At 47.3% G+C, this 23,066-nt stretch overlaps 1 protein-coding gene across 8 annotated transcripts in view; it reads left to right on the forward strand.

Annotated features, from left to right (window-relative positions):
• STAT3 (signal transducer and activator of transcription 3) overlaps positions 1-22,030 on the forward strand; it is a 77,606-nt gene extending 55,576 nt beyond the window's left edge. For 4 of the 8 annotated variants that reach the window (XM_008966486.5, XM_008966487.5, XM_003813876.7 and 1 more), the window contains 16 exons: positions 1,290-1,448; positions 1,574-1,666; positions 3,805-3,864; positions 5,560-5,589; positions 5,689-5,782; positions 5,879-5,926; positions 9,144-9,227; positions 10,282-10,380; positions 10,497-10,632; positions 11,718-11,770; positions 11,989-12,083; positions 12,200-12,339; positions 12,849-13,061; positions 18,122-18,164; positions 18,443-18,555; positions 19,544-22,030. In XM_008966486.5, coding sequence (XP_008964734.3) covers positions 1,290-1,448; positions 1,574-1,666; positions 3,805-3,864; positions 5,560-5,589; positions 5,689-5,782; positions 5,879-5,926; positions 9,144-9,227; positions 10,282-10,380; positions 10,497-10,632; positions 11,718-11,770; positions 11,989-12,083; positions 12,200-12,339; positions 12,849-13,061; positions 18,122-18,164; positions 18,443-18,555; positions 19,544-19,599 — 1,516 coding nt within the window. In that variant the 3' untranslated portion in view covers positions 19,600-22,030. Of the gene's footprint in view, positions 1-1,289; positions 1,449-1,573; positions 1,667-3,804; positions 3,865-5,559; positions 5,590-5,688; positions 5,783-5,878; positions 5,927-9,143; positions 9,228-10,281; positions 10,381-10,496; positions 10,633-11,717; positions 11,771-11,988; positions 12,084-12,199; positions 12,340-12,848; positions 13,062-18,121; positions 18,165-18,442; positions 18,556-19,543 lie in introns of those variants that run through there. The other 4 variants (XM_008966489.5, XM_003813878.6, XM_063599037.1 and 1 more) reach the window with 3 other exon arrangements.
• Positions 22,031-23,066: the final 1,036 nt, after the last annotated feature.

Consider the following 23,066-nt stretch of genomic DNA (forward strand, 5'->3'; position numbering starts at 1 on the left):
CATTACACTTCGGCCTGGGTGACAGAGTGAGACTCCATCTCAAAAAACTAAACTAAACTAAACAGGCATGGTGGCACACACCTGTAGTTCTAGCTACTCAGGAAGCTGAGGTAGGAGGATCACTCATGTCCAGGAGTTGGAGGAGGCAGTGAGCTATGATCATGCCATTGCACTGCACTAGGCCACAGAGTGGGACCCTGTCTCAAAAAAAAAAAGAAAGAAAGAAAAGAAAGGGCTCATGTAGTTCAAGCCCTTCTCTTCATGCAAGGGGATGCTAAGGCCCATGATGGTGAAGGGCCTGGCAAAGCTTGCACAGATAGTGTGTGACAGAGCTGGCTCAAACCCATCTTTGGGAGCTGTCTAATCTCTTTTTCTGAGTCTTTATGTTCATAGACAAGTTAGGATGAGTAAAATAAGTGCTAAATTCCATATTTCGTGTTCTGCATATCTGGGCTCAGATGCTTGTCATTTTCCAGTGATAACTCCATCAATGCCTCCTAGTGGTATAAATTTTAATACTTCTTGTGTGCCCAGCCCCCTCTTAGAAATTTGAGATTTTAGGAAGGGACTAGTAATAAAAGGTAAAATAAATTATTTTCTGGCCAGGCATGGTGGCTCACACCTGTAATCCCAGTACTTCGGGAGGTCGAGGCAGATGGATCACCTGAGGTCAGGAGTTCAAGACCAGCCTGGCCAACAAGGCAAAATCTCATCTCTACTAAAAATGCAAAAATTATCCGGGAGTGGTGGTGGGTGCCTGTAATCCCAGCTACTTGGGAGGCTGAGGCAGGAGAATCACTTGAACCTGGGAGGCGGAGGTTGCAGTGAGCTGAGACTGTGCCACTGCACTCCAGCCTGGGCAACAGAGTAAGACTCTATCTCAAAAAAAAAAAAAAAAAGGCCAGGCGCAGTGGCTTACACCTGTAATGTCTCAGGAGGCTCAGGCAGGAGAATCACTTGAACCCGGGAAATGGAGGTTGCAGTGAGCCGAGATTGCACCACTGCACTCCAGCTCAAAAAATAAATAAATAAATAAATTATTTTCTTTTTTTATTTATTTTTTCAGCATCCACCCAACATGGTGAAAAATTCCTCTTTTCTTAATGTCACTGAACTGTAAACTTAAGATGAAAAATTGTAAATTTCATGCTATATATATTTCACCACGATAAAAAAATTCCTTGTTCTTATTGTAGTGGTCTCCATGTCTTCAGTATTTCCTTCCCCTTCTCCATCTCACCTGTATACATTCACTTTGGTAATTAGCATCTTTCTTAATTTATTGGCAGGATAACGTCATTAGCAGAATCTCAACTTCAGACTCGTCAACAAATTAAGAAACTGGAGGAGTTGCAGCAAAAAGTTTCCTACAAAGGGGACCCCATTGTACAGCACCGGCCGATGCTGGAGGAGAGAATCGTGGAGCTGTTTAGAAACTTAATGAAAAGGTAACTTAGCATCCTTGTCCCTTTCCCTCATCTAAAAAATACCTAAAGACTCACGTGGTAGAGTGAGAGGCGGGCTGACTTCTGGTCATGGCCGTGGCGCGTGAGCCCATCTTCTCTTTCCTCAGTGCCTTTGTGGTGGAGCGGCAGCCCTGCATGCCCATGCATCCTGACCGGCCCCTCGTCATCAAGACCGGCGTCCAGTTCACTACTAAAGTCAGGTAGGCCATGCCACTTCCATTTCCAGTAGAGATTTTACTGAGGGACACTGTTAGGGCGAGGGTAGAGTTGGTGGCCAGGGTCGTTCTTTCCAGGTGTGGTGTCACAGGCAGTACACTGTTGCGGGGTTGAAATTTGTTGCCATACTATCTGCTTGCTCTCTGATTCTGATGTCAAAAGCAAAAGAGCAGTCATCTTTTTGAAGGTACCTGGGCATATTCCTATGATTGTAGACCTGGAGTCTCAGGCCACAGCTTCTCCTTCTGCCCAAGGGACAAAATAATGTCATCTATTTTCTGTTCTTTGAGGCTACTCTTCCCTGTGGATTTTAAGGGAAAGAGTAAGGCTTAGTGATGGGGAAGCTGAGAGGCCCCAGGGCAGGTGGGTGGTGGGCCTGTAGGGTGAGGTGTTACTTTCACACTCAAGTCAGAACAGGTGTGCTGGGGTTTTGACCTTCTGCAGCGAAATTTCCCTCCTCAGAAACTTAGTATGGTGTTCGGTTTCAGGATTAATAGAACAAAATGCCAGCTGCACAGCATGTGTTCCTGTAATATTTTTCATTATATGGCTTTGATTATCCTTTTGTGAATCTCTCACAACTTTAAGTTGTTAGTTCTTAGATGTTTTCTCAGTACCTTTGGCTTGAAGGGGTGATACTCATCTTTTGTTTTTGTTTGAGACAGGGTCTCACTCTCACCCAGGCTGGTGTGCAGTGGCATGATCTCAGCTCACTGCAACCTCCATCTCCCAGGTTCAAGTGATTCTTGTGCCTCAGCCTCCTGAGTAACTGGGAATAGAGGTGCGTGCCACCACACCCGGCTAATTTTTTTTTTTTTTTGAGACAGAGTCTCGCTCTTTCGGCCAGGCCAGAGTGCAGTGTTGCAATCTCAACTCACTGCAACCTCCACCTCCCAGGTTCAAGCGATTCTCCTGCCTCAGCCTCCCTGAGTAGCTGGACCGGCACACTCCACCATGCCCGGCTAATTTTTGTATTTTTAGTAGAGACAGGGTTTCTCCATGTTGGCCAGGCTGGTCTCAAAACTCCTGACCTCAGTGATCCACCCACCCCGGCCTCCAAAAGTGCTGGGATTACAGATGTGAGCCACCACGCTCGGCCTTTTTTTTTTTTTTTTTGAGATGGAGTCTTTCTCTATCACCCAGGCTAGAGTGCTGAGGTGTGATCTCGGATTACTGCAGCCTCCGCCTCCCGGGTTCAAGTGATTCTCCTGCCTCAGCCTCCCAAGTAACTGGGATTACAGGTACCTGCCACCATGCCCGGCTGATTTTTGTATTTTTAGTAGAGATGGGGTTTCACCATCTTGGCCAGGCTGGTCTCGAACTCCTGACCTTGTGATCCGCCTGCCTCGGCCTCCCAAAGTGCTTGGATTACAGGTGTGAGTCACCGTGCCCAGCCCTATTTTAATTTTTTTAAAGAGAGAGATAGGGGCCAGGCACGGTGGCTCTCGCCTGTAATCCCAGCACTTTGGGAGGCCAAGGTGGGTGGATCACCTGAGGTCGGGAGTTCAAGACCATCCTGACCAACATGGAGAAACTCTGTCTCTACTAAAAATACAAAATTAGCTGGGCGTGGTGGCGCGCGCCTGTAATCCCAGCTACTTGAGAGGCTGAGGCAGGAGAATCACTTGAACCCAGGAGACGGAGGTTGCGGTGAACGGAGATTGCGCCATTGCACTCCAGCCTGGGTAACAAGAGAGAAACTCTGTCTCAAAAAAAAAGAGAAAGAGAGATAGGATCTCGCTCTGTCATCTAGGCTAGAGTGCAGTGGCATGATCATAGATCACTGTAGCCTTGAACTCCTGGGCACAAGTGATCCTCTTGCCTCAGCCTCCCGAGTAACTGCGACTACAGGTACATGCTACCACACCCCGCTAATTTTTAAATTTTTTATAGATGTGGGCTCTCACTTTGTTGCCCAGACTGTTATGGAACTCCTGGGCTCAAGGGATCCTCCCAGCTTGGCCTCCCACAGTGCTGAGATTATAGATGTGAGCCTGTAATTATAGACAGCTTGGCCTATTTACCTGTTGGAAATGAAGAATTATGAATTTTATATTTCTTCAAGAAAAGGTTATGGGAGAGTTACTGACTTTTTTCCCTTGGATTTTTTCTTTTTAAATAGGTTGCTGGTCAAATTCCCTGAGTTGAATTATCAGCTTAAAATTAAAGTGTGCATTGACAAGTAAGTACTCCTATCTTAGCTCTTTTTTTCAAATGAGGAATAGAAAAATGAGAACTTTGACAGACATCATTTGAACTAGAGACTCTATCTTTATTCAGAGATCTTCATTTTGTGAACAAAAGTTTTCAAAAGCCTTGGGGTGCATTGTCATTTACGTGTCTGAACAAAGCCACAAAGCTGGGGGTACAGATTTGATTTGTGGTTGCTATTGTGACAACCAGTCCCTCTTTTCCTTGTTTAGTTTTTTACTTGTATATGTCATTCATGCATATTATATATAAGACTGAGATCATGTGTTAATTAACGACTGGGATACGTTCTGCAAAATGTATCATTAGGCAATTTTATTGTGCAAACGTTGTAGAGTATATAGTCCTTACACAAACCTGGGTGGCAGAACCTACTGCACACCTACGCTATGTGGCAGAGCCTACTGGTCGTAGGCTGTAAACCTGTACAGTATGTTACTGTGCTGAATACCGTAGGCAATTGTAACACATCTCAATGAAGTAGGAATTTTTCAGCTCCATGATAATCTTATGGGACCACCATCATATATGCATTTTGTTGTTGACCGAAACGTCGTTATATATTCTTTCCATACATAGCATGTGGAAAGAATAGATCTCTTTTTTTTAATTGTTCCACACTTTACCATATAATGGAATACTCAAAATTTCATAATACCTTTCAGGATGTAAAATACATATACCCTTTGACGACATTAGAAAAGAGAAAATGTGGGCCGGGCGCGGTGGCTCACGCCTGTAATCCCAGCACTTTGGGAGGCCGAGGCGGGCGGATCACGAGGTCAGGAGATCGAGACCATCCTGGGTAACACGGTGAAACCCCGTCTCTACTAAAAATACAAAAAAACTAGCTGGGCGTGGTGGCGGGCACCTGTAGTCTCAGCTACTCAGGAGACTGAGGCAGGAGAATGGCATGAACCTGGGAGGTGGAGTTTGCAGTGAGCCAAGATCACACCACTGCACTCCAGCCTGGGCGACAGAGACTCCATCTCAAAAAAAAAAAAAAGAAAAGAAAAGAGAAAATGTGGCTGGGCGCGGTGGCTCACGCCTGTAATCTCAGCACTTTGGGAGGCTGAGGTGGGCAGATCACCTGAGGTCGAGAGTTCGAAACCAGCCCGACCAACATGGAGAAACCTTGTCTCTACTAAAAATACAAAATTAGCCGGGTGTGTTGGCGCATGCCTGTAATCCCAGCTACACGGGAGGCTGAGGCAGGAGAATCACTTGAACTCAGGAGGTGGAGGTTGTGGTGAGCCGAGATCGCACCATTGCACTCCAGCCTGGGCAATAAGAGCGAAACTATCTCAAAAAAAAAAAAAAAGAAAAAGAAAAGATAAAATGCATTCTTATTTTTAGTTGATGTAATTATGTGGAAATTTCATGAGAATGCACTGGAAAATAATGAAATAAGGGAGTTGACGAAGGTGGTAGGTTTAATAAGTACATATGCAATATGAAACATAGGTTCCCCTTCCTATGGGGAGGCAACCAACTGTGCCTGCTACGCAGAGGTGTTATGTTGCGCTGATCAACTGTAACTGAATAGTTTAAAGAAATGCCCAGGAGCACAGAGGTTTTTTCATGACAGTAAATAACAGGTGGTCAAAGTAGGCTTTTTGAAGAAACACAGAGCCTATTTTATTAACAACAGTCTGTGTTCTTACAGAGACTCTGGGGACGTTGCAGCTCTCAGAGGGTAAGTTCAGCCTAGAGGCTTCCTTTTGTTCCGTTTAACCTAACTTCATCCTCCGGCTACTTGGTCACCTACATAGTTGATTGTTCCCCTGTGATTCAGATCCCGGAAATTTAACATTCTGGGCACAAACACAAAAGTGATGAACATGGAAGAATCCAACAACGGCAGCCTCTCTGCAGAATTCAAACACTTGGTATGTGGGAGGAGCTCCCCTTCACAAAGGGCCTCTGGCTGCGGGAGAGGGCTGGGGAGAGCCTCACAGGACACCTGCCTTTTTCTTTTCTTACAGACCCTGAGGGAGCAGAGATGTGGGAATGGGGGCCGAGCCAATTGTGATGTAAGTTTTGTTGGGGATGAAAGACAACTGGGGTGTTTTCCTTGAGGGAGAGAGGGGTAAAGATCCTTCTTAATCCCCAGAATTAGAAACATCAACCTGTTCTTTCAGCTGTAGTTATTCCAAAAAGTCACTTCAGGCCAAAGTGACATGAACAGAAGTTCCATGTGCCATGGAGCTCTCTGGCTTGGAACATTTCCGTGAATATCTGGGAGTTGGCTCCTCCTTAAGGAGAAGTGGAAAGTCCCTTGCTGAGTTGTTCTCCACACCCATGTGGTATAAAGCAGCTTTCCACCTTGCCTGGGGCTTTCCAAATTCCCCATCCAGCTCCTGCGGCTGACCCTGCTTGGCTCCATTTTTAGTGCCCTGTTTTTCTCTCCCACTGAGGTGGGATAGAGGGTGTAAAAGCAACAGATTTGAGTTAAACTTTAAAATAAATGACCACCTTGCATTAGCTTGCTTAGGAAAAGAGTACATAAAATAAAATGAACAAACAAAAACCCATCTTGTTCTTTATCCCCGTTATTTTCTGCTTTTCATTGATTCAGATTATTGGATTCTTATTGTCAAGAATAAACTTTAAACAAACAAACGAAAAAAGGTAAATGTGACGGAAAGCTAGTTTTCAGTCATTTTTAAAAATTATGATGCCCCGTTCTTTTTCTTACATTTGTCCCCTGAACAATTCTTCCTCTTTAAAATGTAGCAGTCCTAGCTGGGCGTGCTGGCTCACACCCCATACTTTGGGATGCCAAGGCAGGCTGGTCACTTGAGGTCAGGAGTTCAAGACCAGCCTGGCCAACATGGTGAAAGCCCGTCTCTACTAAAGATACAAAAATTAGCTGGGTGTGGTGGTGCACGCCTGTAGTCCCAGTTACTGGGGAGGCTGAGGCATGAGAATCGCTTGAACCTGAGAGGTGGAGCTTGCAGTGAGCCAAGATTTTGCCACTGCACTCTAGCCTGGGCAACAGAGTGAAACTCTGTCTCAAAAAAATAAATAAAATAAAATGTAGCAGTCCTTTTAAAAAATGTGGAATTTTACTTGACAGTAGAGTGAAGTAGCCTGTATGCAATGATATGCGAAAATGTACATGACATATTTAGAAAAAGCAAAATGTAAAATAATTTGAATAGTATTATTAGTATATGTGTTTTAAAAATACACTATACTCTTATGTGTATTCATATGTATATTAAGAAATTCTGGAGGAATATACCAGCAGTGCTATGTGCATTAGTGCTGCTGCTGGTATCCATGGCTATTCTAGACTGTCTCTGTGATATTTGCATTTTAAACTGAATATATTTCCTTTATTATCAGAAAAATAGTATTAAAAATGAATTATAATTCAATTTCTTTTTTCTTTTTTCTTTTTTTTTTTTGAGTCGGAGTCTCGTTCTATCGGATTGCAGTGGTGCGATCTCAGCTCACTGCAACCTCTGCCTCCTAGGTTCAAGCGATTCTCCTGTCTCAGCCTCCCAAGTAGCTGGGACGATAGGTGCATGCCACCACGCCTGGCTAATTTTTGCATTTTTAGTAGAGACAGGGTTTCACCATATTGGTCAGGCTGGTCTTGAACTCCTGACCTCGTGATCCACCCATCTCGGCCTCCGAAAGTGCTGGGATTACAGGCATGAGCCGCTGTGCCCAGACTAGAATTCAATTTTTGAGAATTCATTGACAACTCTTACTTAAAATAAGGTTGCTATACTGATGTGAGACATTGTTATAGTCAGTTTGGAAAACAATTTGGCAGTATAAAAATGAACATACCTGTAAACCAACGGTGCCATTCCCAGGATTTAATAGCAGAGAAATCTTTGCATATATGTCCCAGGAGACATGTATAAAGTGGACATCAGCCTGATTATAAGTTCTAAATGCAACCCAAATAAATACCCATCAACATTAGAATGAATACATTATTTGTGGTATAGACACAATGGAATACTCCGCAGCTGTGAAAAGGAATACACTGCAGATACACATAACCATGTGGATTCATTTCACATCAAGTGAAAAGTGAATCCCAAAAGAATTCATTGGAGTCCATATGTGTAAGGTTCACAAACGTCCCAAACTAAACAATACCTGCATTGCTTAGATAAACAAATATGGTAAAACTGTAAAAAAACAAAACAAAACAAAACAAAAAGGGCTAGGAAATGATAAACCCAAAAGACAAAATAGCAGTTATTTCTGAGGGAGGAGGGAAGGGGATGGGGTTGGGGAAGGGCACCCAGAGAATTTTAGGAGTGATGGACTTTTCCTTAAATTGAATGGTGGGTTCATATTGTTTTGTTATTCTTTGTGCCTTACGTATTTTACAAATAACCAATTGGATCTATGTAATATTATAATACAAACTGAGTAAAGGATTAGGTTGAGGATCACAGCATTGGAAGTTCTTGGTGTTGAAGAGAGTAAGTGCCGAGCAAGTTGTGTCCCTGCCAGTTTGTTTGTGACCACCTGGTGGCTTACCCTTCTTGGTGTGGTGAGGCTTGGCATGTCACTTTCCTTGGCTGTGGCTGTTAGTACTGAATGCCATTCTCTCTGAGGAAAAGCGTCCTTCTCTTTTTTATTGATTGACTGATTGATTGAGACAGAGTCTCACTCTGTCACCCAGGCTGGAGTGCAGTGGCGTGATCTCAGCTCACTGCATCCTCTGCCTCCTGGGTTCAAGCGATTCTCCTGCCTCAGCCTCCTGAGTAGCTGGGACTACAGGCACCCACTACCATGCCCAGCTAATTTTTGTATTCTTAGTAGAAACGGGGTTTCACCAAATTATTGGCCAGGCTGGTCTTGAACTCCTGACCATGTGATCCACCTGCCTTGGCCTCCCAAAGTGCTGGGATTGTAGGTGTGAGCCATCACGCTCAGCCTTTTAATTTTTTTTTATTTAATTTTTTTTAAGACAGGGTCTCACTCTGTCACCCCAGCTAGAGTGCAGTGGCACAATCATAGCTCGCTGCAGCCTCCATCTCCTAGGCTCAAGCCATCCTCCCACCTCAGCCTCTCGAGTAGCTGGGGCTATAGGTGTGCACCACCACACCCAGCTAATTTTTGTATTTTTTGCAGAGATGGAGTTTTGCTGTGCTGCTTAGACTGGTCTCGAACTCCTGGGCTCAGGCAATCCTCCTGCCTTGGCCTCCCAAAGTGCTGGGATTACAGGCATGAGCCACCACACCTGGCCTAAGAGTGTCCTTCTCGTTACTGTAGGCTTCCCTGATTGTGACTGAGGAGCTGCACCTGATCACCTTTGAGACCGAGGTGTATCACCAAGGCCTCAAGATTGACCTAGAGGTAAGTTCTGCAGCAGAATCGGTGAGAGGCTACGTACAGGGGTGACTCAGGACAAAAACTTCCACTGGGATTTTTACAAGAGAAGGTGGAATGATTACTGTTTGCTTAACACTGTGTTTATTTTTGCTTACTTTTCTCCAAAAAAATCCTTGGCATCCCATCTGGCAATAAAGTCTTGCTTGAGTGCTTAGAAGATGTGTGTATATTCAGCTTTCAGCAAACTTGATATGAAAATCTCTATTTAGAAATTGATTGGCCGGGCGCGGTGGCTCACGCCTGTAATCCCAGCACTTTGGGAGGCTGAGGCGGGTGGATCACGAGGTCAGGAGTTCGAGACCAGCCTGGCCAACATGACGAAACCCCGTCTCTACTAAAAATACAAAAATTAGCTGGGTGTGGTGGCGGACGCCTATAATCCCAGCTACTCGGGAGGCTGAGGCAGGAGAATCACTTGAACCTGGGAGGCAGAGGTTGCAGTGAGCTGAGATTGTGCCATTGCACTCCAGCCTGGGTGACAGAGTGAGACTCCATCTCAAAAAAAAAAAAAGAAATTAGAACTGACTTCATAAAGTTTGGGCATAAGAGTCTTAGCAGCCAGTGTGTTTAGTATACAGAAAATTGTGGCAATGACATTCTCCTTTCCCAACTTTCTTGATTTTTAAATTAAGATATCCCTAGAAAAGCAGGAATCCTGGTCTTTGATTCCTGAGACCTCCCTGTTTCATGTGAAGATACAGCTTCAAGTCTTGGAGAATGCCTCCAAGGTCTTAAAAATGGGGAATCTGTGGACTGTGAGTCAAGCTTTGAGCAAGTCAGGTTTTACAAGGGACCGGTGTATTCCGACTGCAGCCTGAGTTGTGTGGCCACGCTGGGCATTCTTTCCACTATGAGTGCTCACTGAGCTGACTCACTCACACTCCTCGCCTAGAGTTGGCAGCAGGTGTGGTTTATGGCATGTCCTTTCATTCTGAGCCCCGTGAGATGCGGGTGAAGAGATTTCCAAGGCTGTGAGAGCCCCTCTGCCTCCCCAGCTCAGTCCCCACTTCCTCCGCAGACCCACTCCTTGCCAGTTGTGGTGATCTCCAACATCTGTCAGATGCCAAATGCCTGGGCGTCCATCCTGTGGTACAACATGCTGACCAACAATCCCAAGGTTAGTGCCCCCTCCTTTTAGTTGGTGCCCCGGGATCTCTTGCGACTTAGGGGTACCTAGTATAGACAATGAGCACCATCCCTCATCTTAACAAGCAAATGTGTTCTTTCCAATAGAACGTAAACTTTTTTACCAAGCCCCCAATTGGAACCTGGGATCAAGTGGCCGAGGTCCTGAGCTGGCAGTTCTCCTCCACCACCAAGCGAGGACTGAGCATCGAGCAGCTGACTACACTGGCAGAGAAACTCTTGGGTCCGCATTTCACCCCTTTTCCCTCCTGCCCACCCGCCCAGAAAAGGGATCCGGCCCATAGGGCTGTTCATTTGGGCCATGTCTACTGAGCATTAGGCCATGTTTCTTTCCTGAGCAAGGCGCTGTGCTGGTGCCAGGAAACAGGGGAGTTGGGGAGTTGGGGTGCAGAGACAGTTTGCAGTTTTCAGTCGAGGTGATCATTTTTGAGGTGGGAGGTAGATTTCTTTTCTCCTGGTTGCTGTCTCATTCACCCACTCTATCTAACTTTAGAAGATCTTTTAAGTGTGTGTTGGAAGGTGGCACTAAAGGCTTGACATTCCCTGTCCATTTTTTAAATAAACTATAGGCTAGTTGGTTTTTTTTGTTTTATTTTATTTATTTATTTATTTTTTTGAGACGAGTCTTGCTCTGTTGCCCAGGCTGGAGTGCAGTAGTGTGATCTCGGCTCACTGCAACCTCCGCCTTCTGGGTTCAAGTGATTCTCCTGCCTCGGCCTCCCGAGTAGCTGAGACTACAGGTGCCCACCACCACGCCCAGCTAATTTTTGTATTTTTAGTAGAGACGGGGTTTTACCATGTTGGCCAGGATAGTCTCCGTCTCTTCACCTCGTGATCCGCCCACCTCGGCCTCCTAAAGTGCTGGGATTACAGGCTTGAGCCACTGTGCCCAGCGTAGGCTAGTTTTTAAAAAAGAATTAGTGGAATATTTTATGTGCCACCTGGGCTAGAAGTAGCTTTGTTCTAATAAAGCTGTTGCCACCAAATACACCTGTCTGACACCCGATGTCAGCTTGTTAGTGAGTGCTGCTGTTCTTCCCAGCCTGCCACCCGAGGTTGGGAAGAGCAGGGGGACTTGTTACATCACCCTCCATCCCTGCTGGGCTACCCAGCAACACAAGTGAGTCAAATGATGGGATAGTGTTTGTCCTCATGTGCACACACACAACAGTGCCTACCTTCACAGATGTGAAAGCTGATTATTTTGTGGCCCATTGTGGGATGAATGTGTGTGTGTTCTGTTTTAAGAAATAACCTCTTGACCCCAAGCTGAAAATGCACTACTTGACTCTTTTTCTTTTCCTTCAGGACCTGGTGTGAATTATTCAGGGTGTCAGATCACATGGGCTAAATTTTGCAAAGTAAGCAATCTTGTTAAATTCTCGTGGGAATGGGAATGCTCACCTGCACGGCTGTCGTTGAGGGCTCTGGCTTGAAGGCCCTGAACTCTTGGTCCAGCGGCCAGTAGGACCTGCCTGAAGGTAGACGGGCCTGAGGATTTGGGTGATGCACTGCACCCCTAGGAAGGGAAGGGCTGGGATGGCAGTAGACTTGGCTTTCCCATTACTCTTTTCTCCAGGAAAACATGGCTGGCAAGGGCTTCTCCTTCTGGGTCTGGCTGGACAATATCATTGACCTTGTGAAAAAGTACATCCTGGCCCTTTGGAACGAAGGGTAGGTTGGACAGAGTGTGCACAGATGTAACCAAGTCCCCTGCTCTCAGCAAGCCAGTGGCAGGGGATGGATGCCCTGTTAGCAATAACAACACTGTTCCTCCTCCTTGGCTCCAGGTACATCATGGGCTTTATCAGTAAGGAGCGGGAGCGGGCCATCTTGAGCACTAAGCCTCCAGGCACCTTCCTGCTAAGATTCAGTGAAAGCAGCAAAGAAGGAGGCGTCACTTTCACTTGGGTGGAGAAAGACATCAGCGGTAAGGGAGGCTCCCACCCACCCCACCTGCTGGTGGCTGCTGAGGACTCATCACTGCTTCTAGTTGCAAGCACCTACTGCCCCCTGGTGGGTGGAGATGGCCTCAACTCCCTGTTTCACTCAGACTCGCAAAACACATTTGGGTGACTTCTAAATCCTTCCAGCTGAAGGATTGGTTTGCTTTGTTTTGCTTGCTCCAGTGACTATTTGTTGAGAATTTTGCAATTTAAATTGTATTCTTCATCTCTTTTTCTACTTAACCCTGTTAATATATCTTACGCAAGTAGTTATATTCAAGTTTATTTTCTATGACCCAACTAGTAGCCTCTTCTTAATTAGAAGCCAGCCTGAATATTTCCACAGTGCCAGGCCACTGAACAGGGTGTTCAGGGTCTCAACACTAGGGTGGCTTAAGTCTTTTCCCCTTCGAGGAAAGAAAAAATGGGCAGTTTTCTCTGAGATGACCTAGCTGTAGGTTCCATGATCTTTCCTTCCCATGTCCTGTGACAGGTAAGACCCAGATCCAGTCCGTGGAACCATACACAAAGCAGCAGCTGAACAACATGTCATTTGCTGAAATCATCATGGGCTATAAGATCATGGATGCTACCAATATCCTGGTGTCTCCACTGGTCTATCTCTATCCTGACATTCCCAAGGAGGAGGCATTCGGAAAGTATTGTCGGCCAGAGAGCCAGGAGCATCCTGAAGCTGACCCAGGTAGTTGTTGATTTTCCATGTTCCTGGCATTTAATTTTTGGGAAAAGTTGGAAATTTTGGGATCCTTGGAGGATAGATAGGCAAATGCCTGAATAACCTGGGGGATAATTATTTCTCCTTATGGGAAAGAATTGTAGTGAGTGCTTTTGTTGGGGTGACCGATGGGATTTGAGAGGAGAATCAGAATCACTTAGAGTAGTGTAGTTCCTGCTCCACAGAGAGTGCATGAGTCTAAAGAGGGGATACAGCCTGGGCAATATGGTGAAACCTCGTCTCTACAAAAAATCCAAAAAAATTACCCGGTGTGGTGGCACGCATTTGTAGTCGTAGCTACTTGGGAGGCTGAGGTGGGAGGATCACCTGAGCCAAGGAGTTCAAGGCTGTAGTGAGCGGTGATCATGCCACCACACTCCAGCCTGGCTGATAGAGTGAGACACTGTGTCAAAAAATAAAAATAAAGAGGGGATTAATACACATACATCCCCCAAAACATGCCTGAAACACGAGAAGGGAAACTGAGGGCAGTTAACAGGATGCCCTGCTGGCACAGTGCTTCTTAGTAGATGCTAGAAGGTTTGAGGCCCAGATTTCAGCCCAGCATATGGCTTTTTGCCTGTAACTGAACCATGTCAGTGTGCCAGATGGTCTGAAGAAAGGGTTTCTGGAGGAAATTATTATTAGCTGCATGGGAGTATGGTTTACACTAGAGTAGAAGAGCTGGGAGCATCACGTTTGAAGGGGAAGACAGTGACTGGGTGGAGGGGCAAGGGATTGGTATTTAGAGTGTGCAACTATTGAAAATAAGGTATATTTTAATGTGTAAGAGGACATGTACTTACATGTTATATATAAATTATTTTAGCTGGGCGAAGTGGCTCATGCCTATAGTCCTAGCACTTTGGGAGGCCCAGGCGGGAGGATCACTTGAGCCTGGGAGTTTGAGAACAGACTAGACAACATAGTGAGACCCTATCTATACAAAAATAATTTTTTTTAAATTAGCCACGTGTGGTGGTTTGTGCCTGTAGTCCTAGCTACTCGGGAGGCTGAGGTGGGAGGATTGCTTGAGCCCAGGAGGTTGAGGCTGCAGTGAGCCATGATCGCACCACTGCACTCCAGCCTGGGTGACAGAGCAAGACCTTGTCTCACCAAAAAAAAAAAAAAAAAAAGAGAGAGAAATTAAAAATACTGTAATCTCAGCTGGGCATGGGGGTTCACACCTGCAGTCCTAGCACTTTGGGAGGCTGAAGCAGGAGGATCACTTGAGGCCAGGAACTCAAGACCAGCCTGGCAACATAGCAAGACCCCACTACACACACACACACACACACACACAAAGAAAAGAAAGAAAAAAACGAAAGAAAACTGTAATCTCTGCAGCTGTCCTCAGTGTGGAGGAGGGGGTAGCCCTGTCTGTTCCCCTTCAGCACTTGCTGTTTTGACTCTCTGGGTTCTTTGTGCAGGTCTTGATGGGGAGTCTCTGGTTTGCCATTCTTTGTTTTATTTAACTTTCTGTAATCATAAAGCCAATGATGGGCTTTTTTTTTTTTTTTTTTTTTTTAGACTGAGTCTTGCTCTATCACCCAAGCTGGAGTGCAGTGGCACCATCTCGGCTCACTGCAACCTCCACCTCCCGGTTCAAGCAATTCTCCTGCCTCAGCCTCCCGAGTAGCTGGGATTATGGGTTTGCGCCACCATGCCCAGCTGATTTTTGTATTTTTTGTAGAGAAAGGGTTTTGCCATGTTGGCCAGGCTGGCCTCGAACTCCTGACCTCAGGTGATCTGCCCACTTCAGCCTCCCAAAGTGCTGGGATTACAGGCGTGAGCCACTGTGCCTGGCCTAATGATGGGCTCTTTAATGTGATCCTTTAGGGTTGGCGCCTTGCCCTAGTTGCTGTTGAAAAAACTATTTTTGTCCAAATAGCACACACACAGAAACCTACCAACTTCCCTCCCACTTTTTCCTAGGAATTCCTTCTGAGGGATTTCTTGAGATGGGGCAGAATGGGGCTTGGAAGAGGGAGTTGGAGCTAATTGACCGTTGCCTTTCTCCTTTGTTGGGGTCCTGAGTCTTGTTCCTGCTGTAAGAGTTACTCACTTCCTGTCTGCCACCTATCTCCCTTTGCATGTGTGCTTCAGTTGGGAGATCTGTTTATCAGCCCCTGCCACACGGCTCTTTGTTCCTTCTGCAGAGGACGTTGGGGTCCCACGGCTGGTCCTTTTGACTCATTTTGCTTTCAAGGTCCCACCTCCCAGTCTGAGGCTGCATCCTCCATTACCGTCACCCTTCCTGTGGGCTGGGAGGCCAGGTCCTTTCCTGCCCAGCGATGTCAGCGTTTCCTCAGGGGCCAGGCACTCATCAGGAGAAAGGAACTAATTACTTGAGTAATTTGCCTTGCCTTGCTGAGAGGAGTGTGCCCTGAGGGACTCCATGTGAATGTGGTGACGGGTGTGGGGGTGTCCCTGTGTTATTATAAAATGGGTGCCTTCAGGACGATGAGCATGTGACCATTTCCTCTCTATTTCCATCACAAGAGTATTATGGTATGAGGGTCTCAGGTTAGATTATCCTCCCAAGACTCTTCTCTCTTCCTTCTCTACTGGAAGCCCACATAGCATTTCCTTATGGCTTGAGGGAGAGGTTCGGAGCCACTTACAAATTAGATAAAGTACATTTACAATCTTGTACAAAGCCACACAATGAAGTCATTTTTCTCAGCCTTTTTTTTTTTTTTTTTTTTTTTTGAGCCTGAGTCTCGCTCTATCGTCCAGACTGGAGTGCAGTGGCGCGATCGTGCTTCACTGAAACCTCTGCCTCCCAGGTTCAAGAGATTCTCATACCTCAGCCTCCTGAGTAGCTGGGATTACAGACATGCACCACTATGCCTGGCTAATTTTTGGATTTTTAGTAGAGACCGGGTTTCACCCTGTTGGCCAGGCTGGTCTTGAACCCCTGACCTCAAGTGATCTTCCCGCCTGGGCCTCCCAAAGTGCTGGGATTATAGGTGTGAGCCACAGTGCCCAGCCTTGTTTTTGTTTTTGTTTTGTTTTGACAGTCTGTCACTCTGTCACCCAGGCTGGAGTGCAGTGGTGCGATCTCACCTCACTGCAGCCTCTGCCTCCCAGGTTCAAGTGATTCTCCTGCCTCAGCCTCCTGAGTAGCTGGGATTACAGGCGTGCCACCACGCCCAGCTATTTTTGTATTTTCATTAAAGACAGGGTTTCCCCATGTTGGTGAGGCTGGTCTTGAACTCCTGGCCTCAAGTGATCCACCTGCTTCAGCCTCCCAAAGTGCAGGGATTACAGGCATGAGCCACTGTGCCTGGCCTCAGCTATCTTGAATGCTGGAGAATTAAATCCTTTTCTGTCTAGGGTGTCAGCTCCCTAAGGGCTGGGCCAAAACAGTTGGATTTATAAGACACTGGAGTCTTGCCTCAGTAGCTCCTTTGAATTCTGCACTGAATTGATCAGTTTCTTGGCCCAAAGTAAACTCAGATGGCGGCCCAAGAGCCACTCTGCAGTGCCTTCTTTCACATGGTCATCATGCTCTCTGATCCCTCAGGTTCTGTCTAAGCCTCATGTTTTATGACCGTGCTGTTCTCAGCCCACCTCACCCTGCCCCATGCCTTCTCAATGGTTTGTTCACCTGAATTCCCCAGATTTCATGCCAGTATCCCCAAGGTTCCTTGACCTCTTGGTGTAAGCATTCAGCATCTAAAATTCATTTTATTCCCGTCAACACATTTCTAACTGTAGAACAAGAATTATAAATGACAAAGCTCATAGAAAATTGGCACCTTGTCTTCCCCCTCCCTCTTATTTTGTACATAAAAGAGAATATGGGCTGGGCATTGTGGCCAAGGCTGGGCATGATAGCTCATACTTGTAATCCAGCACTTTGGGAGGGTGAGGCAGATGGATCACCTGAGGTCAGGAGTTCAAGACCAGCCTGGCCAACATGGTGAAACCTCATCTCTACTAAAATTACAAAAAAAAAATTAGCTAGGCATGGTGGCAGATGTCTGTAATCCAGCTACTCAGGAGGCTGATGAAGGAGAATCACTTGAACCCTGGAGGCAGAGGTTGTAGAGAGCCAAGATGGCGCTACTGCACTCCAACCTGGGCGAAAGAGAGCAAGACTCCGTCTCAAAAAAAAAAAAGACAAAAATTAGCCAGGCATGGTGGTGCCACCTGTAGTCCCAGCTGCTTGGGAGCCTAAGGCAGGAGAATCGTTTTGACCTGGGAGTAGGAGGTTGCGGTAACTGAGATTGTGCCACTGCACTTGAGCCTGGGCAACAGAGTGAGACTCTGTCTCAAAACAATAAGAACAACAGCAACAAAAGAGAGAGACCATGCCTTGCTCCAGGTCTCTTAGCTATTGAAGATGTACCTGGACCCAGGTCTCCGGTCTTCTAGTTGAAGCAATTGTACTGCCTTACAAAGTCACATTCTCTTTGGTGCTTTTTGATTGACGTATTTATCCAACTAGAAAGTTACTCATGCCCTCATCCAAAAATGTGGTAGAGGCCAGATTAGTGCTGGTAGGAATAAGAGATATAACCTTTGGCTTTGGAACCACAAGCATTAGCAGTCTCCATGTTCTTTAAAGACTCGGTGATATTGGTATTTAGGCTGGACACCATGCAAAGACTACACAGGCTCGGTTCCTGCATGCAGAGAAGTTATCTAAGAGATATGACCAGGCCGGAATAGAATGCTCAGACCACATGGAGGCTGTTAAACTTTTACATAATCTAGGGAAAGAAGGGACACAAGGTTGGCATTAGTCTAGGGTCAGGTGGGAAAAGGTTATGCTGAAAAGTCTCTGCAGCTCAGGACAGCTTTGTGCAAAGAACTGAAGTTCACAGCTGCTAGTGCCTGGGAGATCAAATAGTATAAATGAGGGCAGACAACCCTGAGGGGCAGATGGAGCTTTCCAGACAATCTTGGCATGAGGATGAGTGAGTTTCAAATCAGTCCTGCCGAGGCAGATGGCTTCCTCCAGCTCTGCTTACTGAATGCGAAGTCACAGTCAGTAAGAAAACTGGTTTTCTTCTTCCCAGGCGCTGCCCCATACCTGAAGACCAAGTTTATCTGTGTGACACCGTAAGTGGCTTCCTTTCCCCGTTTTGCCTTCATTTCTAATATCCTCAGTTATCCCTGGGAATGGGACACTGGGTGAGAGTTAATCTGCCAAGGGTTGGAAGCCCCTGGGCTATGTTTAGTACTCAAAGTGACCTTGTGTGTTTAAAAAGCTTGAGCTTTTATTTTTCTGTTGGAGACCAGAGTTTGATGGCTTGTGTGTGTGTGTTTTGTTCTTTTTTTTTTCCATTGTGTCTTGTCAACCCCCCGTTTCCCCTCCTGCTGCCCCCCATTTCCTACAGAACGACCTGCAGCAATACCATTGACCTGCCGATGTCCCCCCGCACTTTAGATTCATTGATGCAGTTTGGAAATAATGGTGAAGGTGCTGAACCCTCAGCAGGAGGGCAGTTTGGTGAGTATTTGGTTGACAGACTTTGTCCCTATAAGGGAAGTTGGTCCCCTTTGTGTGATGCTCTCACATGTACACACCGAGAGCTGGTCACTCGGAATGGTAGGAGATTCTAGAGCTTTGCTTTCCAAAAGAGATGGTATGAATGCCACATGTGTGAGTATAAATCTTCTAGCAGCCACACTGGAAATAGACGAACTTAATTTTTACAATATATTTTATTTAACCCACTAAATCCAACATACTCTCAATTTAACATTTCAGAAAAAGTTGAGGCTGGGTGAGTGGCTCATGCCTGTAATCCCAGCACTTTGGGAGGCCGAGGTGGGTGGATCACTTGAGGTCAGGAGTTCGAGACCAGCCTGACCAAAATCTCTAAAATATAAAAATTAGCTGGGCATGGTGGCGCATACCTGTAATCCCAGCTACTCAAGAAGCTGAGGTGGGAGGATCGCTTGAGCCTGGGAGGTGGAGGTTGCAGTGAGCAGAGATCGTGCCACTGCACTCCAGCCTGGGCGACAGAGTGAGACTCCATCTCAAATAAACAAAACTAAACTAAAAAGAAAAAGTTGAGACCTTTTTTCATTCTTTTTTTTCATACTAAGCCTTTAAAATCCAGTGGGCTTTTGACAGCCACAGCACAGCTCAGTTTGGACAAACCAAATCTCAAATGCTTGGTGGCCACGTGTGTCTCGGGGCTCCTGAATTAAACAGTAGATCAAGGGCAGAAGATCTCAGGACAGCCTTAGAGCTTCTGTAAACATGGAGCTCTGGGAATCAGTTAAGGTGGGAATGAGAAAGGACCCTTCCAGAGGCAGGGTCCTCCAGGGAGGAGGGTAAATCTGGCTTTTCTGACCATCCCTGGGCCTTAAGGGGCAGGAGATTGGATAGCAGTGGTAGCCTGGGCCCTGTCCTCTGAAGGGCTGGGGGCGTGGCCTGCCAGTTGCAGAGGGTGGACAACTGAACTAGTTTTCCCTGTCTGTCCCTCCAGAGTCCCTCACCTTTGACATGGAGTTGACCTCGGAGTGCGCTACCTCCCCCATGTGAGGAGCTGAGAACGGAAGCTGCAGAAAGATACGACTGAGGCGCCTACCTGCATTCCGCCACCCCTCACACAGCCAAACCCCAGATCATCTGAAACTACTAACTTTGTGGTTCCAGATTTTTTTAAATCTCCTACTTCTGCTATCTTTGAGCAATCTGGGCACTTTTAAAAATAGAGAAATGAGTGAATGTGGGTGATCTGCTTTTATCTAAATGCAAATAAGGATGTGTTCTCTGAGACCCATGATCAGGGGATGTGGCGGGGGGTGGCTAGAGGGAGAAAAAGGAAATGTCTTGTGTTGTTTTGTTCCCCTGCCCTCCTTTCTCAGCAGCTTTTTGTTATTGTTGTTGTTGTTCTTAGACAAGTGCCTCCTGGTGCCTGCGGCATCCTTCTGCCTGTTTCTGTAAGCAAATGCCACAGGCCACCTGTAGCTACGTACTCCTGGCATTGCACTTTTTAACCTTGCTGACATCCAAATAGAAGATAGGACTATCTAAGCCCTAGGTTTCTTTTTAAATTAAGAAATAATAACAATTAAAGGGCAAAAAACACTGTATCAGCATAGCCTTTCTGTATTTAAGAAACTTAAGCAGCCGGGCATGGTGGCTCACGCCTGTAATCCCAGCACTTTGGGAGGCCGAGGCAGGTGGATCATAAGGTCAGGAGATCAAGACCATCCTGGCTAACACGGTGAAACCCCATCTCTACTAAAAGTACAAAAAATTAGCTGGGTGTGGTGGCAGGCGCCTGTAGTCCCAGCTACTCGGGAGGCTGAGGCAGGAGAATCGCTTGAACCTGAGAGGCAGAGGTTGCAGTGAGCCAAAATCGCACCACTGCACACTGCACTCCATCCTGGGCGACAGTCTGAGACTCTGTCTCAAAAAAAAAAAAAAAAAAAAAAGAAACTTCAGTTAACAGCCTCCTTGGTGCTTTAAGCATTCAGCTTCCTTCAGGCTGGTAATTTATATAATCCCTGAAACGGGCTTCAGGTCAAACCCTTAAGACATCTGAAGCTGCAGCCTGGCCTTTGGTGTTGAAATAGGAAGGTTTAAGGAGAATCTAAGCATTTTAGACTTTTTTTTATAAATAGACTTATTTTCCTTTGTAATGTATTGGCCTTTTAGTGAGTAAGGCTGGGCAGAGGGTGCTTACAACCTTGACTCCCTTTCTCCCTGGACTTGATCTGCTGTTTCAGAGGCTAGGTTGTTTCTGTGGGTGCCTTATCAGGGCTGGGATACTTCTGATTCTGGCTTCCTTCCTCCCCCACCCTCCCGACCCCAGTCCCCCTGATCCTGCTAGAGGCATGTCTCCTTGCGTGTCTAAAGGTCCCTCGTCCTGTTTGTTTTAGGAATCCTGGTCTCAGGACCTCATGGAAGAAGAGGGGGAGAGAGTTACAGGTTGGACATGATGCACACTATGGGGCCCCAGTGACGTGTCTGGTTGTGCTCAGGGAATATGGTTCTTAGCCAGTTTCTTGGTGATATCCAGTGGCACTTGTAATGGCGTCTTCATTCAGTTCATGCAGGGCAAAGGCTTACTGATAAACTTGAGTCTGCCCTCGTATGCGGGTGTATACCTGGCCTCCCTCTGAGGCTGGTGACTCCTCCCTGCTGGGGCCCCACAGGTGAGGCAGAACACCTAGAGGGCCTCCCCGCCTGCCCGCCTTGGCTGGCTAGCTCGCCTCTCCTGTGCGTATGGGAACACCTAGCACGTGCTGGATGGGCTGCCTCTGACTCAGAGGCATGGCCGGATTTGGCAACTCAAAACCACCTTGCCTCAGCTGATCAGAGTTTCTGTGGAATTCTGTTTGTTAAATCAAATTAGCTGGTCTCTGAATTAAGGGGGAGACGACCTTCTCTAAGATGAACAGGGTTCGCCCCAGTCCTCCTGCCTGGAGACAGTTGATGTGTCATGCAGAGCTCTTACTTCTCCAGCAACACTCTTCAGTACATAATAAGCTTAACTGATAAACAGAGAGAATATTTAGAAAGGTGAGACTTGGGCTTACCATTGGGTTTAAATCATAGGGACCTAGGGCGAGGGTTCAGGGCTTCTCTGGAGCAGATATTGTCAAGTTCATGGCCTTAGGTAGCATGTATCTGGTCTTAACTCTGATTGTAGCAAAAGTTCTGAGAGGAGCTGAGCCTTGTTGTGGCCCGTTAAAGAACAGGGTCCTCAGGCCCTGCCCGCTTCCTGTCCACTGCCCCCTCCCCATCCCCAGCCCAGCCGAGGGAATCCCGTGGGTTGCTTACCTACCTATAAGGTGGTTTATAAGCTGCTGTCCTGGCCACTGCATTCAAATTCCAATGTGTACTTCATAGTGTAAAAATTTATATTATTGTGAGGTTTTTTGTCTTTTTTTTTTTTTTTTTTTTTTGGTATATTGCTGTATCTACTTTAACTTCCAGAAATAAACGTTATATAGGAACCGTCTGATAGCATGGCAGCTCTGTTTGGCTGGTGGAGGCTTCCTTTTCCCCTGCATAAGTTCTGAGGGGGCCTCACACACAGGTGGGGCCTGGGATAAGGGCCAGAAAGGGTCTTGAGAGGAGGTGGTTACCTTAATCCCCCCGGCCAACCCCCTTATGTTAGCCACCAGCCCGGAGGTAAGGGGTGCCTGGAGGAGCAGGAGGTCAATAGTCCAACGGCAGAAAGGTGTCAGAGTGGAGGCCTCCCTCCCCAGCCCCCTCCTACCCCCCAGAGCGGCCTCGTCCTGTCTGGGGTCAGATAAGCCACCTAAGCGGGGTGGGGGGTAGATACTCCCACCGCACCAAGGCCTCCCCTTCCACAGTTGGCTCTTTTATCACTTTCCCTTCAGTTCACCCAGCGGGGACAACACGCAGACACCCGGTGGTGGCTGCAGGGCCCCCGGCAGCCAGCGGTGATAATGCAGGGAAAGGCGCCCCAACCTCAGCTACGCGGGCGCCCACAGGGCTTCTCCCCACCCCTACACGTGCCCCAGCGCCCTGGAGACCGCGCCTGGGAGCTACGAGCGAGCACCTTCCCTCGCAGAGATGGATCAGATTAGCCCCCTGGGGCGGTGGCACCTGCTCGTCCCCTCCCCTCCCGTCTTCTCCCACCCCCGCCTGCCCCCTGCTCTGGGCCCCCTGCACCTCCCTCCTGGGGCCCACGCGCCGCCCCTCTCCCTCGCTTGAGCTCTGAGCTCAGAAGGAACCTGCCCGCAAACCTGGCTCCCAGCCCCGCCCAGGGAGCGCGCGTCCCTGAGCCCAAGGGCCCCAGCGACAGCAGGGACTGACTGCAGCCGGCAGTGCGGGGGTCCAGCCGGGGCGAGCCGGTCCCCCTTGCTGCACCTCCGCCTCGCACAGTCGCCGGCAGCCAGCTGAAAACAGCGCAGCCGCGTGGTGCCACCTGCTGGTCTCTGGGAAGGAGGAGGATGGGACGGTTGTTGCGGCTCTGGGACTGCCCCTGGCCCCGAGGGTTGAGAAGCATCTTGGTGCCGGGCCCTCAG

This window comes from Pan paniscus, chromosome 19 (genome assembly GCF_029289425.2).
Source record: "Pan paniscus chromosome 19, NHGRI_mPanPan1-v2.0_pri, whole genome shotgun sequence".
Classification (NCBI taxonomy): Eukaryota; Metazoa; Chordata; class Mammalia; order Primates; family Hominidae; genus Pan; species Pan paniscus.